The 19,919-nt window shown below is 44.8% G+C and overlaps 1 protein-coding gene across 3 annotated transcripts; it reads right to left on the bottom strand.

Annotated features, from left to right (window-relative positions):
- Positions 1-169: 169 nt before the first annotated feature.
- Positions 170-5,763, bottom strand: LOC103723559 (regulatory protein RecX family protein). 3 transcript variants are annotated; one of them, XM_008814512.5, is made up of 6 exons: positions 5,593-5,759; positions 5,206-5,423; positions 4,161-4,386; positions 3,088-3,180; positions 1,841-1,928; positions 170-896 (listed from the first exon to the last, which is right to left on the bottom strand). In XM_008814512.5, the coding sequence occupies exons 1-6, from the start codon at positions 5,667-5,669 to the stop codon at positions 606-608; spliced, it is 993 nt and encodes a 330-aa protein (XP_008812734.2). In that variant the 5' UTR covers positions 5,670-5,759; the 3' UTR covers positions 170-605. The 3 variants fall into 3 exon arrangements, with proteins under 3 accessions (XP_008812734.2, XP_026655945.2, XP_088572545.1); XM_026800144.4 differs by lacking the exon at positions 5,593-5,759 and having other exon boundaries at positions 4,161-4,360; XM_088716419.2 differs by lacking the exons at positions 170-896; positions 1,841-1,928 and adding an exon at positions 2,571-2,698 and having other exon boundaries at positions 5,593-5,763.
- Between the last annotated feature and the right edge of the window lie 14,156 nt (positions 5,764-19,919).

Here is a 19,919-nt window from a genome sequence, read left to right as displayed (position 1 = left end):
TAGTAGTATGCATGCAACAAATTATTGGCTTCTGTGGATAAAATTCATCATATAGAGCATGAAAAGAAGACGGCTGTAATCAAAGCAACGTAAAGCTCATGGCATACTTATTCTCAGGCCAAGACTGTTAGGAGGCTCGGAGATGACTTTTCAAGATTGAAGAAGATGCTAAATGCACAATAGAGGGGCATAAGGATCATTTCTTGGTAATCACCAGGTTCATAAATTACAATATATAGTATCTCTAAAACCAGAGGCTAATAAAGAGAAGACCTCTTAGCTAGAACGTCCAAGAAGATGAACTATACCTATTGTAACACAATGGACATAAAAATCCCATCAACATATCTGTTATAGCATTTTAACTGATAACCTGGCACAGCAGTTTCAAGTAACAAACACAATGCCATGATGGTTGCCATATGTTGAATGAAGTGTGTACATTTTTCGCTTCTGTCTCCTGCTACCGCTCTGCCATCTGCCTCATGCTTGGTCTCCGCTGCATAAAATCCAGTTTAACAGTAGATGCCAAGCAGGCTGCCCACCAGTGCAATCTCAAGTCACACAGATTAAATCCCGAAGACAGTTTCTGCATGCCATGAAGCCTACTCTCGCAAGGGATATTGAGATTCGAGCCTTTTCAATATGGTGCTGGTGACACCCCAGCTGAATCCACGGTACTGGAGCCACCTTACTAGTCTTGCCTTGCGGTTCTGTAGAGATGTGCTGCGACCTCGGAGCCACTGTTTGGAGGCCTGAAGAAAGAGACGGTCCATTGAAGTCTTGGACATGCCATGCTGCATGCTGGGGGATTCACCACTACCGTCGTCGTCCTCAAATACCTGCCTTGTTGCTTTATCTGCTTCAACCTCACTTATTCCCTTCTTACGAAGTGCCTAGTTCAAGAACTTTTAGCCATCAGTTTTATATGGGATTATGGTAGAATATGGATGACTAAATACAGATTTTCTTTCCATAGTTTCATACAACATCAAGAAACATACTTTTGGCAGAAAGATTCAGCATTCATCACAAGCAGAACAGTTTTTCTATTACCTACTATTTGATGTATAAACAGATATGTAAAATAATAAAAAAATTTAAGTAATAAGAGCCTCTTCCTTCTCATTTCTCAGTTTGCTCTGTAACACCAAAAAAGTTTCCATGCTCAAAATGACTTGTACATGAGGGCTTTATGCTCTTTACAGATATAAATGCTGATAGCTTAGATTATTCAAGGAGTTTTATTACTGAATTATCTCATAGCATTTGTAGCACCTTCTAGAAACAGATCTCCTTCTCGTCAAACAAAAATTTTTGAATTCCTTTCTTATTCTTTACATTCAGATAAAATAAGCAAGTATCGACGACCCATAGTAGTTTTATAACTGCAAATGAACCTTGTGGAGTGGCAAAGCATTCTAATTATATTTTAGACTACAAGGTTCGAGTGCATTTAATTATAAAACATAAGTAGTATGCTTCATTGTATTTCTATAAAAATTAAGGAATGTCGATCAGTAAGCATCACCGATCATGCATTTGTTTTGCCCTCTGCCATTCTACTTTTCTCAGCTTAAATTGTAGGAATTTAATCAACCAACATTATCCAGCTTTGCTATTATGATTTTTTTTTTAAATGGATGAACATGCTCAAAGTTTGAGCATACTTAAAGAAACCAGCTACCAAGTTGCAAGGGAAAACCATGGAAAAAGATGATTATATCATTCCGGTGTACAGTGTGAAAGAACAGTATGATTGAAACAATCTTATGTGCCTGTAGGTGGGTGGGTGGGTGGGAGGATGGGGAGAACAGAAAGAGTTTGTTATAGCACTCACTTGCTTGATACGCCTTGGACCCCAAGTTGATGAGAGCCATCGAGATTGAGAGAATGATTCCGCATATAAGCCATCACTTAGGAGGCCCCTTCAATGGAAGAAAAGAAAATCTAATAGCCTCCATGCATATGCTTGACAAGTACATACACATGCATGCGCAAAGATTTATGTATCAATTAACCAAGCATTGCTTATGAATCAAACATGAGAAACGCACAAGGGAAAATGTTTAGAGAAAACATCTTGAAGTTTTGTGGATCAATCAGAACAAAGTGGCACGAACTATTATGACCTTTTAGGCATATCCAACTACTATAAAAATAGATTTCCATATGGGATACGAAGGATGAAAGGAAAACTCTGTTAACTATCACGAAAGAACTTTAAGTAGACATAATATCAAAAGGCTGAAAAGAAGACTTTTTCTTGGAAGGTTAAGGCATAACTTTTTCCAATGACTATCTATGCTTTCTGTGTAGCCAGGATATCCAATGAGACATATCCATAAATAATTTATTTTCTACCATCTGTTCCATTTTCAGAGTTAATGTAACCCAACCATGAAAATTGCCATTTGTCACGGTCTGCAGTTGTCAGATGCTGAAACTAGAATCCAAATACAATCATGAACCTTGAACAAATTATAGCTGCAAGAAACCCATACTTGAGCTGCACATGAGAGAATTCATCTCTCTCTCTCTCTCTTCCCCCTCCCCCCCTTCTTCCTCCCTCCTTCCCACCGCCTCACTCTAAAACCCACTAGCGGCCCTCTTTAATAGTTAGGCCCTGCTCTTATACTCATGCAAAGGAGCCAACTACCAGACTATTTCCATCTGAAGTGGCGACCTGCAGTTCTTCCTACATGACAAAACAAGTCACCATCTCCATTGTCCAACAAAAATACCGTGCATAATGCAGTCTGACAAAGTTAAAGAAACTCCAAGACCTAGTTTTCTTTCATTTCAAGCATAACAGAATAGATAGCAGATTCAGAAGATTTTCCAACCTTTTCCACAATTTTAATTATCCTAATTTCATCTTTCCAAATATAGCATGTATATCAAATCTGTTTGCCCACAATCGAAGATAAGCTAACCATTACGTTGCATGATACAAATTTAGTCATTTTTTGATATATATTGAGTTCCTAATTGAACGTCATGTGGCAATTGGTTAACTTCTTTCTGATTCATAAACTAGATCAGGATATAAACAACATAAATAACAAGAGAATATTGGATATTTACCTGCTCTTTATTTCGGCTATCACCGAGTCAACTATATCAAGAGGGTATTTCCTCCCACGCAATTTCTTTTGAAGCTCGATTGTTGTAAATGCCCTGTGCAGAGATGCCAAGATTAACCACTTCACATAATATTTATGGAGAGTAAGAAGTTTGCAGAAGGCTGGTGGAGAAGCATTAAGAAAGTATGCAAAACATGAATATAATGAATTATCATTTCGGTGATAATAAGACAATGTTTTCAGAATATGGACTCACATTACTGCGACAAAATGCAGAATTTGCTCATGTAAACTGAGCAAGATTGATATTGCCTATGACTCAGAAATCAAAATGTGTAAAAATACGTTTAATATGCGAAACAACATGTTCAAAAACATGCAAGCGTTGAAAGGCTAAAAGCTGACCTATCACATTTATTTTTATTTTTTTATTTAAGTGGATGGAATAGGACAAATGGAAAGAGCAAGTGGACATGCTGCAGGTGTAAAAGAAAAACAACATAAAAATCTGCTCAGACATCAAAAGAAATTCATATTTATAGGTCAAAAGTAAACGAGTTGTAAGCAAGAAAGAAGAATCTATTCAGATAATAGAATAGCACCATGGTTATGCATCAAAGGGAAAATTATATAGATTTTACTAAGTTGTTTATTATAAGCTTCCAAATATACGACAGAAATATAAGTTTGTTAGAGAAAAAAAAAACAAAAATAAGAAGAGAGCAGGTTACATATTCCGCATGTTAAAGAAAAACAACATAAGAATCTTTCAGATATCAAAATAAATTCACACCTATAAGTCAAAAGTGAACAAATTAGCAGTAAGATAAAGTGGTACAAGAAAGAAGAATCTATTCAAATAATAACATAACATCATGGTTACGCGCCCAGATAGGAAAAATATGCAGGAACTATATTGTTTTCTTTATTATGAGCTTCCAAAAATATATCACAAAAATATAATCTGTAGAAATAGATTAGTCAACACAGAGAAGTTCAGATTAGAGCCAGAAAAGTCTCAGTCAGATTTTGTAACAGTACAGAAACAGTCCAAAATATACATATATTTCTAACCTTGCTGCAAGTAATTCAATCGCCAGCTGTTCAGCATCTTGTCTAGTCTTACTGCTGACTACTTCATCCTGTTTAGTGCCCTTAATTTCACAAGAATTTGAGGCCTCATCAAGAAGCAGTTCAGACTCATCCCTAACATCAGTGTCCACGAACTCAAGAACAGTGTCATTGGCATCTTCAAACTCTGAAAATTCTTCAATCTGCTCAAGAATATCGCTTGATTTCACTGCATGAATGGGGAGGGGAAAAATATGCGTCTGAATAGAATCTTATAAAAGTGAAGCTTTAAATAGAAATTAAAAAATACTAATGCATTCTACAGCAGTCTTGGTTGCATCAACATTTGTTCTAGCTGTTCATTACTGAATTGAACGTGTCTTGCAAGTTGACCAAATCATCTGCTTCATAATGTCTATCTTAATATGTCTGTAAACTCAATTTCAACTCAAAAAGTTTCTTGCTCCATGACATAAGACACCATAATTCAATTCGATTAGGAAATATATCCAATCACACAGCTACAGATGTGCTTATGATAAAATCATGACAGGGTAATATCACTATAAACTCAGCAGATACTGAAAGAGAAACTTGGTGGGGGACCAGGAGCAACAACAAAGGAAATTTACTTAACCAGCAACATCCAAAAACCTGCACTTTGTAGCTGAGTCTAAGAGTCGTTTGGTTAAATAGGGATTCGACAAAACTCTGCAGCAAATGACTTGTAGACATATGTCAAAATCAGCTTATAGCATGATCAGTTTTTCATTATTAAATAACCATCAATTTATTTGGCATAAAATCCATATATCAACAAATGACTGAGATACCTAACCAGACTAAAATAAGTGATGAGGGAACCTGCTCAAACTTTAATAGCTATAGAACTAAGTTTAGCGTACCTGAAGTTTATCAAGAAGTTCGGTCAGAAGATCCTTTTTTTTTTTTTGTATTATGACCAAAGTTCTCTGCCCTATCCTACCTCACTAATATCAATAAAGCAAGCAACCCTTTTTTTTAAGCAAAACGTTTCTAAGGAACTTACTTGGTCCGGCGTTGAAAAGCCTGTTATGAAACCCATTATCATCAAAATTGGGGGTTTGGGGAGCACTCTTTCCAACCTCTGACGCTTTAGCTTTGAGCAAATTGGTTTCTTTCTTCTCATAGATCCCCAAGGGTGGAGACTTATGGGCTTTCTTGATTTGTGCATAATCTCTCGGAACGTACCTCACTGGACCTGAGGAATTATATCCTTTCTTTGCCCTAAAAAGTAAACCAAGAATACGATAAAACATGTGAAATTTGATACAAAGCAGGATGGACTGCTTTAAAAGAGGGATTTTTCCACGGAAATCAATTTCTGACGCAGGCTATCGGACATTGCGACCTATAGATTTCGATGGGCAAAGGGGAAATATCGGAGATCAGTTACCATAACGAGAAGACGAGGTACCGAGACTGGAGATTGAGAGCGAATTGAAGGCCTCGATTCGCTACAAAAATCGCCATTAGGGTTCCAAGAAGAACCCTAATCAAGGCCTTGGGAGCGGGAATTACCTTTTTCAGTGATCCCCAGTTTTATAACGCGGAAGCGGCGGTAGTAGCCAGCAAATATCAACGTATTTAGGGGTCACATGTTAAATTCTAAAATATAATGTGAACTAGTCTCGGCATCGCGTTTGTCGGGACTAGTGTCGAACTTCACGTAACAAAATTTACACAAACCTCCCTTTCAAGATAAAAATTTTATGCAAGTTTGTCGGCTCGACGGGAAACTAGCTTCAGCATCTTACTTGCTGGAACTGCTTGAGCGACAAGATAAGTACGTTTACTAAGAAATCCCCAAGGACTCGTTTGGTTGAGGGGAACACTTTTCCTCCTAGGAATATAATTTCTGAAAAGCAGATTTCTAAAAAGAGGATGCCTAAAAAAGTACTTTTGGCATGTTTGGTTAACCACGAGTGACAAATTTTCAAAGTGCTTATGTTTGGTTGACCATCCACTTTTCTGGAAAAGTTATGTATAATTCTTATTATACCCTTAATATAAATTAGGTCTTTAGTGCCTCTTTAATGCTTCTTTAATGCTGAAGGATTTTTTTTGAAAAAAATAAAAATGGAGTGATTTCCGCCTCATGGAGAAGTTACTTTCTTATGAAATATGGGAATCATATTTTTATGGAATACAACTTTTCCGTCTCTCTCCTTTGAAAACTCCAACCAAACAAGAGGCATCTCATTACTTTTCCGTTGACCACACTTTCTCCCCTTCTTTTTCCGCGAACCAAACGAGCCCCAAAAGAAATTCTTATTACAGATAAGTCCCTTACATGTATGCCTCGCATGCTTTGTTCCCGTGCAAAACTGTGCATTTGAGACTGCTATAGTCTTGGCTCAAGAGACAACCACTTCCTCAAACCATCAAGAGGATTTCGTAGAGCAAGGGGAACCAATTAAGGGTTCAACATGTACCCACCATCTCCTATCTCTTTCAGAGAGAAGGTAAGTGGTCTCAGGAAAGATTTTCCTGATTCTTTCAAGTATCATGTGATTATGCTTGACATTATCTCTATCACACATTGAAGAAAAACACAGGAAAATGCATTTGGTTTCAGGATAAAAGAGTTTTCTCTGTCCATGTTGAATTGGAGTTAAAGCTGCAATTGGATTGAGATTGAATTACATACTTGTCTTCATGTTCACAAACTGTCCATAAATTTCCTTTTCAAATTCTTAATGAATTAAATGATGGGCTCCATCATCTTTACACACAACGAAAAGGAAAACCACCATGTCATTGCATTCCAGCCTGCTAAATTATACTCAGCATGGGAAAGTAACAGGGAGAAAGCTCTGTTTCCATTGAGATCGAAGGATTGCTGCTTCAACCAAATATGGTACCTGTTGTCGAAATAAAAGATTCGAACATAGTCCTACATCGACTAAATAGTAGAGAGGTCTGTTTCTTAAATGGAGAGAGGCTATCCCTTTCTCTTTAGAGACACCTTTTGTGGTGCAAAACCGTGAGCATGACGTGCCTAAGGGGCTAGTACCTACGCGGACCCCCAAGGGCAGCGCACAACGTGCCCAAAGCAGACAATACCTCTGAGGAGAAGCAGTCGCCTTCACTATCTGAGATCGGTGGGGATGAGGTTAGAGGGTAGCAGATCCCCCCGTAGCGCTGGACGCGCGGGCCGGAGGCCGATCTCCCTTGACCTCATCAATGGTGAGGTCGGAGGGCGAAAAATCCCTCCGTAGTGCTGGACGCACGGGCCAGAACCCGACTCCCTTGACCTCATCAATGTTGAGGTCGGAGTGCGGAAAATCCTCCCGTAGCGCTGAACGCGCTGGTCGGAGCCCGACCTCACCTTGACCTCAATAATGGTTCTTTCGTTGAGAGCCTTTGACCCTGGCACAGACCCCTCCGCTGGGGGGCTATATTGTGGGAATAAAGGGTCCGGACTTAGTCCCACATTGACTAGATAGCGGAGAGGTCTGTTCTTTAAATGGAGGGGGCTATCCCTTTCTCTTTAGAGGCGCCTTTTGTGGAGCAAAACTGTGAGGATAGCGCGTGACGCGCCCAAGGGGCTAGTACCTACGCAGACCTTCAAGGGTAGCGCATGACACGCCCAAAGCGGACAATACCTCTGAGGAGAAGCAGTCGTCTCCGCTGTCTGAGATCGGTGGGACGAGATCGGAGGGCAGTAGATCTTTCCGTAGCACTGGACGCGCAGGCCGGAGAACGACCTCCCTTGGTACCAACATTGTTACAACCCTCTCATGTTGCTTGATTGAAGCATGCTAGTGCTTAAATATTTTTCAATCTTTGGATGACACTGGAATTGACTGATTCACGATTCACTCCATCTTCCAAGCATAAAGAAGGAAGCAGAATTCTGGAGCTGCACATTGCCATTCTGACTGGAACTACTTCGGTCAGTCCCATTGCAATCAATATGAATGTATACACACACATATGCATGAGGTTGCTGGTGGTGGTATCTTGGTTTCCTCATCCTCTCACAAAAGAAAAAGGATGGATATAGTTTCTCATTCTTGCCTTTCCCTTGCTAGTTTAGATAAAAAAGTCTACATGAAGCCATAAACTTGTGTTCATTTTTTGAATAACCTACAATCATCCTTTAATTTCAAAAATTTCAACCTGTTAGCATGTAGATTCATTATTGTTGTTGTAATGTCCGGGCCCACAACCTACTAGGCCCAATAAGAAATAGGCCCAGTTAAGGGTTGGGCCCAAATTTCACTGTAGCCAGCATAATTATTATCAGGAATTAAAAAAAAAAAACGAAGGGATAAGACCGACAGGGAGGGGTTACCGCACCCCCTGCTGGCAGCCGATGCCGGCGCGCCGGAGACAAGGGGGGGCGGCGGCCAGTCCCGAAGTATGGAGGAAAGGAGAGGATGGGACCTCTCAGAGGGGGGTTTCATCCTCTAAACAAATATTTAAGCCTCTGCCGGCAACCCCAAATCACAGACTCCCTAAACTTTGAACGAGAGAGAAAGCCGAAGCCCTGGAGCCTAAGGCCAAGGAGCCCTGAAGCTCTGAGAAAGGGGGGACTACCAGGGAGGAAGCACTGCCCGACTACACCCGGCTAAAACCAGGTATGGACCCCCTGTTAATAAAATGTTAAAGCATGGAGAAACCCTCTGTGGAGGATTCTCCCCTCTGTTTCAACCATGAAACAGAGAGGAGGAGACCGGCAGAAGGGAAAAGGGTCACGGGCCGGACCCATAGACCTCGGACCGGCCTGAGAATGGCCGCGGCCCAAGACCAGGCCCGATGACCACTCGGGCCGAGCCGCCTGCAGGGCACCGCAGCCTCGGCTGCGGCTACCCTAGGGCTCGGGGGGCAGCCCCGGGCCGCCGGTCAGGCCGAGCCAGCAACCGGCGTGGCCACAAGGCCGCCAGCCCCGGACGGACCACCGCCTCCTCTCCGGCAAGAGGTGGTGGTGCCGGAGGGAAGGACCAAAGAAAAGAAAAAGAAAAAAGAAAGAAAAGAAGAAAAAGAAGAGGGGAGCCTACCGGTGTTTCGACCGTGGATCCGGCGCGGTGACCTTGGCCGCAGTCGTGGTCGCAGCATCGACGGCCGGAGGCCCTTCCTCCCCTCCCTCGAGCACGGTGAGCTCGACCGCCACCTTCCTTGGTCGCGGCGAGTTCGACCGCAGCCATGGTCGCGGTGGTGGGTTTCTTTCCCCACCATAGTGGGAACGAGGGAGCCGTCGGCTCCGACCACGGGCTCAGCCGGGGACGCCGTGGGCTCGGCCTCGGGCATCGGCCGCAGGTACCGCCGGCCATGGCTCGGCCCCTCCGGAGAGCACCTTCCTCCCTTCGCAGGAGAAGAAAGGGGGAAGGAAAAGAGGGATCGGGAGAAGGGAAGAAAGAAAGAGGGAGAGAGAGAGAGAGAGGAAAAGAGAGGGAGTGACCGAGAGGGGGGGAAGGCCACAGATCTAGCCGGAGGAGAGGGCCGGGAGGCATGGGCTTCGGTGGAGACGAAGGAGAAAAGAGAGGAGAGAGAGGAGAGCGGGAGATGAAGAGGCGGAAGCCTCTGGAAGGGGGGAGAAAAACCCTGATAACGGGTTCGCGGGTCGGATCCGAATCCGAACCCGCAACCCGTTAAGCCCAAAGAAAAAGAAAAAGAAAAAGAAAAAGAAAAAGAGAAAAAAAAAGGGGAAAGGGTTTAGCCAAATTTGACTAAACCCGAGCCCAATCAAATTGGGCTAAGTCTGGACAAGCCAGACTATAAATTTAACCAAAATTAAACCCAAATTAAACTTGGGATTAAGCCTAATGACCAATTAGAAGGCCAATTAAACCATATGGACCCAATCAAGGCTCCAATATGAACACATTAGACTTGGGCTAAATTTCGGGTAGAATCCAAACAAGTAAAAGCAAATAATATGCTCATTATAATGTGATTTTAGGTGACTCAGGATCCGTCACCAGGACGTAAGAAACTTGGGAGAAAACGAATCACTGTAAGTAATCTGTCTTAATCCTATCGTAGATCTTGTATTACGTTTTATAAGATGAACCAGTGTTTTTCATACAATTTGAATTGTATGCATGATTAGTAAAGAATGTAAGTAACCTGTCCTAATCCTGTTATGGATCATGTTATGTTATTAATGTTTCCTAAGCATTTATTTTAAGTATATATGTTTCATACATGATATGTTACAATGCATAAGTAACTTTAATGATCCCAGAAGCTATGGCTATGTATGCAACATGATGATACTGATATTATAATCATGCATGTAAGTTTATAAAGTCTTAGCTAGCCCAGAGGCACTATAATGGGCTCAAAGATGCTACTGAGAATGACTGAGCCGCCAGTGGCTGAATAGTAACTGAGCTGCCCCGCCAGTGGCTGAATAGTAACTGAGCCTGCCCCGCCAGTGGCTGAATAGTAACTGAGCCTGCCCCGCCAGTGGCTGAATAGTAACTGAGCCTGCCCCGCCAGTGGCTGAATTGGAATTGGGCCTGCCCCGCCAGTGGCTGAATAGTAACTGAGCTTGCCCCGCCAGTGGCTGAATAGTAACTGAGCTGGCCCCGCCAGTGGCCGAGTCTGACTTCGCAGTAGCATCCGAGAGTAAAAGGACCACGGCATGCCGGGGGGCACGGTTTCATATGCATATAATATGAAAATTTTGTGATTTGCACTACTGCTTTGTTTAAATTGCATACTTATTATGCCAGGATGATTATTAGATAAACATGCATGTCAGCTTCTCAAAATCCTGATTTACATGTTTAGTCTACTGGTTGATCCGGTAGGATTATGCAGGATTACTTACTGAGCCGTGTAGCTCACATCTGTTTATGTTTCGTTTTCTTTCAGATCGTCACCAGTGATCGCAATCAGATATGTTTTTATTTTGTTACAGAGCTTCGTATTTTTGGAGAAGCTTATATACTTCTGTACATTTGAATAGCATAGAAGTTCTGTATTTTTGGTTTCAAACTTGAAGGTTGTACTGCAAACGTTTAATATATATATATAAGGATGAATCCTTTTTGGCTACCTGTTACCCCTGTATGAGGCTGCGTGCTACTGTGGGCGATAGTCGGCAATAGCACGGCCGTGTCACGGATCCGGATCCGGGGCGTGACATCTAGTGGTATCAGAGCCTTAGGTTAAACAATAGAATAACCATAAAATGCCTAAGGAAAAGGGTAGTTAAGAATGTCACCGTCATAGAAAATGTTATAATATGCTAGTTTATCATAACCTCACTTTAAAAATTTTTGACTGCTAGGTGATCATTAGGAAGATATGGATGACGACCGGAGACCACACTCCCCGGAGCCCAGCGAGCGGTCAGTTTCCCCGGATACTCCACGGTCTGCAGCAGGTCAGGCAGGCCTAGCCGGAGTGTATCGGCTTATGGCGCAAGTGCTGCAACAGCAGCAGATGATGCAGTTGGCTGCTATGCCATCAGCAGACTCCTGCTATAAGAGGTTCCGCCGACTGAACCCCCCGACCTTTGAGGGTGGGTCTGACCCTATGGCGGCTGAAACATGGATCCGGGAGATAGAAAAGATGTTCCGAGCCCTCCACTTTCCTGATGAGGTGACAGTCCGGCTGGCGACCTCTGTGCTGACAGGAAACGCCGAATACTGGTGGACGGCCATGGAGACGGCTTATGCCGTTGACAGACTCACCTGGAGGGACTTTAAGAGGATGTTTTACAATCAATACTTTCCGGACTCAGTGCACCTGGCGAAGCAAAATGAGTTTTTGACACTAACCCAGACTGACCAGATGTCCGTTCTGGAGTACGCCAATAAATTTAACGAACTGGGACGATTTTGCCCCCAGTTCATGGAGGATGAGAAAAGTAAGGTGAACCGGTTTGAGCAGGGATTGAGGTACGGAATTCGGTCCCGAATATCCTCCCATTTATTCTCAAGCTACAAAGATGTACTGGACCGAGCCTTGAAGGTTGAGGCTGACCTGATACGGTCCGGGAGAGAGAGGGAGGACCTGAAGAGGACCCGGTCATCAGGAGCACCGAGTAGTGGGGCTGGAGGCAGCAAGGGGTCTGTGCCCAAGAAGAGACAGAGCAGAGGCTGCCCCACCTGTGGCGGAAACCACAGGGGTACCTGCATGAAGAAGACCGGAGCTTGTTATTCTTGCGGGCAGACAGGACACATCGCCCGCAACTGCCCTAGCCGAAAGAAGGACGAACCCAGACATACTGCACCAGAGGACCAGAGATCGAGGGGTAACCCTCGGGTTTTCGCACTGACTCGACAGGATGCCAGTGCTAGCGATCAAGTGGTGACAGGTACACTTCTGGTCAACTTGGTTCCTGCCCTCATTCTATTTGATTCTGGTTCTACGCATTCTTTCGTGTCGATTAGCTTTTCCAGACAATTACATAGCACATCTGAGAAATTAGTGGAACCATGGCATGTTGCTACACCCCTTCAGAAAACCGCAATTGTTGACACTAAATATAAAGATTGCATAATTCAGATAGGGGAAAAAGAATTAGAGACAAATCTTTTACAGCTTGACATGCAAGACTTTGATATTATCTTGGGCATGGACTGGATGTCACAGTATCACGCCCACATTGATTGTTACCACAAGAGGGTGGTATTTCGGATACCTGGGGAGCAAGAATTTTTCTTTCAGGGCGATATACCCCTTCAAGATGCTCCTACACTACACTTTATTTCTGCCTTGAAAGCTGGAAAGGCTGTGAGAAAAGGGTGTATGGCCTATCGGGCCTATGTAATGGATACCCAGAAAGAGACCAAACTGGAAGATATTCCAGTAGTCAGAGAATATCCGGATGTCTTCCCGGAGAAATTACCAGGATTACCCCCAGACCGAGAGATCGAATTCACAATCGACCTCGCACCAGGAGATGGGCCAGTCTCCAAGGCTCCTTACCGGATGGCCCCTGCTGAGTTAAGGGAATTGAAGGTACAACTACAAGAACTCCTGGATAAAAAGTTCATCCAGCCCAGTGCGTCGCCATGGGGAGCTCCTGTCCTATTTGTGAAAAAGAAAGACGGGAGTATGCGGCTATGCATCGATTACCGGGAATTGAACAAGATAACCATAAAGAACAAATATCCCCTACCTCGGATCGATGACCTGTTTGATCAGCTGCAAGGCGCCCAAGTCTTCTCCAAGATAGATTTGAGGTCAGGCTACCATCAGCTGAAGATCAAATCTGAGGATGTGCCAAAAACTGCATTTCGAACCAGGTATGGGCATTATGAATTTCTGGTTATGCCTTTTGGACTGACCAATGCCCCGGCTGCATTTATGGACTTGATGAACAGAGTCTTTAAACAATATTTGGATCAGTTCGTGATAGTTTTTATCGATGACATTTTGATATACTCAAAGAGCCGGAAGGAACATGAAGACCATTTGAGGATGGTGCTACAAATCCTTCGAGAGAAGAGGCTGTACGCCAAGCTGAACAAATGTGAGTTCTGGCTGGACAGTGTGGCGTTCCTCGGCCATATAATCTCCAAGGAAGGAGTGTCAGTGGACCCCAAGAAGATAGAAGCGGTGGTGGATTGGCCTCGTCCCACCAACGCCAAGGAAATAATAAGCTTTTTGGGATTAGCCGGGTATTACCGGCGATTTGCGGAAGGGTTCTCCAAAATAGCTACCCCCTTGACCCAGTTGACTAAGAAACGGGCCAAGTTTATCTGGGACGGCAAGTGTGAGAGGAGCTTCCAGGAGCTTAAACAAAGGTTAGTTTCTGCCCCAATTTTGACATTACCGTCCTTAACTGGAGAATTTACCATCTACAGTGATGCTTCCAAGAACGGGCTAGGTTGTGTGCTGATGCAAGATGGCAAGGTGGTAGCCTATGCCTCGAGACAGCTGAAACCCTATGAACAGAACTACCCGACACATGACCTAGAGTTGGCCGCAGTAGTGTTCGCCTTGAAACTTTGGAGACATTATTTGTATGGCGAACACTGTGATGTGTACACCGACCACAAGAGCCTGAAGTATATATTCACCCAGAAGGAATTGAATATGAGGCAAAGAAGGTGGTTGGAACTCTTGAAGGATTATGACCTGAGTATTAAATACCACCCAGGAAAGGCCAACGTGGTGGCGGATGCCCTAAGCAGAAAGTCAGTTATAAGCTCCGCCGCTTTACTCACCACTCAACCACAGATTCAGAAGGATCTCGATAAAATGCAGGTTGAGGTGGTTACCCAAACTACAAAAATTTTGCTGGCCGCCTTGAGTATACAACCAACCTTGATCGATAGAATAAAGGTTGCCCAGCAGTCTGATGAGCACATTTGCCAGCTCAAGGATGAAGTGGAGAAAGGATTGCGACCCGAACTCCAAATGCACCCAGATGGCACTCTAAGGTTTGGCCACCAACTGTGTGTACCGGCAAATGTTGACCTAAAAAGGAAAATCATGGAAGAAGCCCACCAATCCCGTTTCTCTATTCATCCAGGCAGTACTAAAATGTACCGGGACCTTCGGGAACATTACTGGTGGAAGGGGATGAAGAGAGAAATAGCTGAGTTTGTGGCCCGATGCTTGACCTGTCAGCTAGTAAAAGCAGAACACCAGAGGCCAGCAGGGTTGCTGGAACCAATAGAAATTCCTGAATGGAAGTGGGAGCACATCACGATGGATTTTGTTACAGGACTCCCCAAAACGGTGAGAAAGAATGATGCAGTGTGGGTGATTGTTGATCGCCTTACAAAATCAGCTCATTTTCTGCCATTCAGAATTGGTACTCCTTTAGACAAGCTGGCCCAATTATACATCGATGAGATTGTACGCCTGCACGGAGTACCAGTGAGTATCATTTCTGATCGTGACCCTCGATTCGTGTCCAGATTCTGGAAAAGCTTTCAGAAGGCCATGGGTACCGGACTGAGGCTCAGTACAGCATACCACCCCCAGACTGACGGCCAGTCAGAGCGGACAATCCAAACTCTGGAAGACATGCTGAGGGCTTGCACTGTGGACCTAGGTGGAAACTGGGATAGTCACATACCACTGATGGAATTTGCTTATAACAATAGCTACCATTCCAGTATCCAGATGGCCCCATACGAAGCTCTCTATGGGAGAAGATGCCGATCCCCCTTACACTGGGATGATGTCGGGGAGCGAAAAATGCTAGGCCCCGAACTGGCCCAGCACACCAGAGACAAGGTACTACTAATTAAGCAAAGGCTTCAGGCTGCCCAGGATAGACAGAAAAGATGGGCTGACAGAGGAAGAAGGGCCTTGGAATTTTTGGAGGGGAACTTTGTCTTCCTAAAAATTTCACCATCAAAGGGTATTACCCGATTCGGAAGACACGGCAAATTAAGTCCTCGCTACATTGGCCCATTTGAGGTTCTTGCTAGAATAGGCAAAGTTGCCTACAAATTGGCCCTACCTTCAGAGCTATCAGGCATACACAACGTCTTTCACGTCTCTTTGTTACGGAGGTACGTTCCGGGTCCCAGCCATGTGGTACCACATGAGCCTCTGCAATTAAATAAAGATTTAACCTATGAGGAGGCTCCCCTGCGCATCATAGACAGAAAAGAGCAAATTCTCCGAAGGCGCACCATTCCCTACGTTAAAGTCCAGTGGACCAACCACACTGAAAGGGAAGCTACCTGGGAATTGGAGGAAGAGATGCGACAACGCTACTCTCAGCTCTTCGAGAACCGAGGTATGTTTAATTTCGAGGACGAAATTTATTTAAGGGGGGAAGGATGTAATGTCCGGGCCCACAACCTACTAGGCCCAATAAGAAATAGGCCCAGTTAAGGGTTGGGCCCAAATTTCACTGTAGCCAGCATAATTATTATCAGGAATAAAAAAAAAAACGAAGGGATAAGACCGACAGGGAGGGGTTACCGCACCCCCTGCTGGCAGCCGATGCCGACGCGCCGGAGACAAGGGGGGGCGGCGGCCAGTCCCGAAGTATGGAGGAAAGGAGAGGATGGGACCTCTCAGAGGGGGGTTTCATCCTCTAAACAAATATTTAAGCCTCTGCCGGCAACCCCAAATCACAGACTCCCTAAACTTTGAACGAGAGAGAGAGCCGAAGCCCTGGAGCCTAAGGCCAAGGAGCCCTGAAGCTCTGAGAAAGGGGGGACTACCAGGGAGGAAGCACTGCCCGACTACACCCGGCTAAAACCAGGTATGGACCCCCTGTTAATAAAATGTTAAAGCATGGAGAAACCCTCTGTGGAGGATTCTCCCCTCTGTGGAGGATTCTCCCCTCTGTTTCAACCATGAAACAGAGAGGAGGAGACCGGCAGAAGGGAAAAGGGTCACGGGCCGGACCCATAGACCTCGGACCGGCCTGAGAATGGCCGCGGCCCAAGACCAGGCCCGATGACCACTCGGGCCGAGCCGCCTGCAGGGCACCGCAGCCTCGGCTGCGGCTACCCTAGGGCTCGGGGGGCAGCCCCGGGCCGCCGGTCAGGCCGAGCCGGCAACCGGCGTGGCCACAAGGCCGCCAGCCCCGGACGGACCACCGCCTCCTCTCCGGCAAGAGGTGGTGGTGCCGGAGGGAAGGACCAAAGAAAAGAAAAAGAAAAAAGAAAGAAAAGAAGAAAAAGAAGAGGGGAGCCTACCGGTGTTTCGACCGTGGATCCGGCGCGGTGACCTTGGCCGCAGTCGTGGTCGCAGCATCGACGGCCGGAGGCCCTTCCTCCCCTCCCTCGGGCACGGTGAGCTCGACCGCCACCTTCCTTGGTCGCGGCGAGTTCGACCGCAGCCATGGTCGCGGTGGTGGGTTTCTTTCCCCACCATAGTGGGAACGAGGGAGCCGTCGGCTCCGACCACGGGCTCAGCCGGGGACGCCGTGGGCTCGGCCTCGGGCATCGGCCGCAGGTACCGCCGGCCGTGGCTCGGCCCCTCCGGAGAGCACCTTCCTCCCTTCGCAGGAGAAGAAAGGGGGAAGGAAAAGAGGGATCGGGAGAAGGGAAGAAAGAAAGAGGGAGAGAGAGAGAGGAAAAGAGAGGGAGTGACCGAGAGGGGGGGAAGGCCACAGATCTAGCCGGAGGAGAGGGCCGGGAGGCATGGGCTTCGGTGGAGACGAAGGAGAAAAGAGAGAAGAGAGAGGAGAGCGGGAGATGAAGAGGCGGAAGCCTCTGGAAGGGGGGAGAAAAACCCTGATAACGGGTTCGCGGGTCGGATCCGAATCCGAACCCGCAACCCGTTAAGCCCAAAGAAAAAGAAAAAGAAAAAGAAAAAGAAAAAGAGAAAAAAAAAAAGGGGAAAGGGTTTAGCCAAATTTGACTAAACCCGAGCCCAATCAAATTGGGCTAAGTCTGGATAAGCCAGACTATAAATTTAACCAAAATTAAACCCAAATTAAACTTGGGATTAAGCCTAATGACCAATTAGAAGGCCAATTAAACCATATGGACCCAATCAAGGCTCCAATATGAACACATTAGACTTGGGCTAAATTTCGGGTAGAATCCAAACAAGTAAAAGAAAATAATATGCTCATTATAATGTGATTTTAGGTGACTCAGGATCCGTCACCAGGACGTAAGAAACTTGGGAGAAAACGAATCACTGTAAGTAATCTGTCTTAATCCTATCGTAGATCTTGTATTACGTTTTATAAGATGAACCAGTGTTTTTCATACAATTTGAATTGTATGCATGATTAGTGAAGAATGTAAGTAACCTGTCCTAATCCTGTTATGGATCATGTTATGTTATTAATGTTTCCTAAGCATTTATTTTAAGTATATATGTTTCATACATGATATGTTACAATGCATAAGTAACTTTAATGATCCCAGAAGCTATGGCTATGTATGCAACATGATGATACTGATATTATAATCATGCATGTAAGTTTATAAAGTCTTAGCTAGCCCAGAGGCACTATAATGGGCTCAAAGATGCTACTGAGAATGACTGAGCCGCCAGTGGCTGAATAGTAACTGAGCTGCCCCGCCAGTGGCTGAATAGTAACTGAGCCTGCCCCGCCAGTGGCTGAATAGTAACTGAGCCTGCCCCGCCAGTGGCTGAATAGTAACTGAGCCTGCCCCGCCAGTGGCTGAATTGTAACTGAGCTTGCCCCGCCAGTGGCTGAATAGTAACTGAGCTTGCCCCGCCAGTGGCTGAATAGTAACTGAGCTGGCCCCGCCAGTGGCCGAGTCTGACTTCGCAGTAGCATCCGAGAGTAAAAGGACCACGGCATGCCGGGGGGCACGGTTTCATATGCATATAATATGAAAATTTTGTGATTTGCACTACTGCTTTGTTTAAATTGCATACTTATTATGCCAGGATGATTATTAGATAAACATGCATGTCAGCTTCTCAAAACCCTGATTTACATGTTTAGTCTACTGGTTGATCCGGTAGGATTATGCAGGATTACTTACTGAGCCGTGTAGCTCACATCTGTTTATGTTTCGTTTTCTTTCAGATCCTCACCAGTGATCGCCATCAGATATGTTTTTATTTTGTTACAGAGCTTCGTATTTTTGGAGAAGCTTATATACTTCTGTACATTTGAATAGCATAGAAGTTCTGTATTTTTGGTTTCAAACTTGAAGGTTGTACTGCAAACTTTTAATATATATATATAAGGATGAATCCTTTTTGGCTACCTGTTACCCCTGTATGAGGCTGCGTGCTACTGTGGGCGATAGTCGGCAATAGCACGGCCGTGTCACGGATCCGGATCCGGGGCGTGACAGTTGTTCTTATTGCCGATGTTATATAAGCCATTACTTGGGCTATGGCATTGAAGCAAACGGCCATGGTCCATTGGAGACAGAAGTTAGCTTCGCACTGGCACCTGATTAGCACACCATTTTTGAAGGCGTCGGCTAGATGATGCACGTCATTTTGGTCCACCACAATATTAGTATGATTATTCGCCGTTAAACCACCTCTGTTTTTTTTTTTTTTGTTAAATGTAAATGCTAAACCACCTCCCTTCAATGGTTTTCAAACAATCCCATTGAGTTCTTCAGTGGAGGGACAGGAACGGCATCCTCGTTTTCCAATATTGGACCAACCAATGGCGACTCTAAGATGTTTGAAATGAATACACCATAGCTAAGACTACCTCATCGATTGATGTCCGTGGTCACGTAAGGATACTGCAACCGTGCTTTTCTAGAATCTCTCGGTTATTGGTCGATTGGCATTGAAGGGAAGTGCAAGAAAGTGACCATAATAGTGAGACATGGATCAGAAACCATTCGATCATAACCAGAAGTTATATCTTGATCCCCTGCCAGTTCATGATGAGGAATGAGCTCTAGGCATTGGCCTTCCATACCGCTTTCTTTCCACATTGTCTCCCCTCCATCAAAGGCTCAAAGCGGTGTTTATCGTTAAAGCAACTAGATCCTCTCTGGGACCATCTCCAACTTCGGGTTCGATTTACAAATAAGCTCCCTTAGCTTCCCATGCATGACATTAAGAAAAGCCATCTGTTGCTGCTGAAAATTGGCTCGACTCAAGACGCCAAACTAGTAGAAGTCGCTGGAAATCTCGGCTCATCTACTATCCGAATTAGTGAAATTAGATGGGATTGTTGCACGCCTTCATGGCGATTTTTCAGTGGCCATTATGCTCGATATGCGGTGAACCCGACATCAAACACCCACGAGTTGAAGTTGAACGGCAGTGGAATGACTTTGGATGATACTCCAAAGTCAGAGGCAACTTTCAGAGAAGAAGTCTTGGAGGGGCAGAGAGACAATGCAAGAGAGTCGAAAGAAAACTTACCTAAAA

This window comes from Phoenix dactylifera, chromosome 2, assembly GCF_051530095.1.
Source record: "Phoenix dactylifera cultivar Ajwa chromosome 2, Ajwa_hap1_PhDact_Kaust_v1.1, whole genome shotgun sequence".
NCBI classification, from domain to species: domain Eukaryota; kingdom Viridiplantae; phylum Streptophyta; class Magnoliopsida; order Arecales; family Arecaceae; genus Phoenix; species Phoenix dactylifera.
Note: the sequence above shows the minus strand (reverse complement) of the source record. Positions and strands in the feature narration are given on the sequence as shown.

Excerpts from the sequence above, each read along its gene's own strand:
- LOC103723559 (XM_008814512.5), bottom strand. The coding sequence starts at position 5,669 with ATGGCGATTTTTGTAGCGAATCGAGGCCTTCAATTCGCTCTCAATCTC. Across the intron at positions 4,387-5,205 it reads GCTTTTCAACGCCGGACCAA|TGAAATCAAGCGATATTCTT; the intron begins GTAAGTTCCTTA and ends CCATTCATGCAG. Across the intron at positions 3,181-4,160 it reads ATTGAATTACTTGCAGCAAG|GGCATTTACAACAATCGAGC; the intron begins GTTAGAAATATA and ends ATCTCTGCACAG.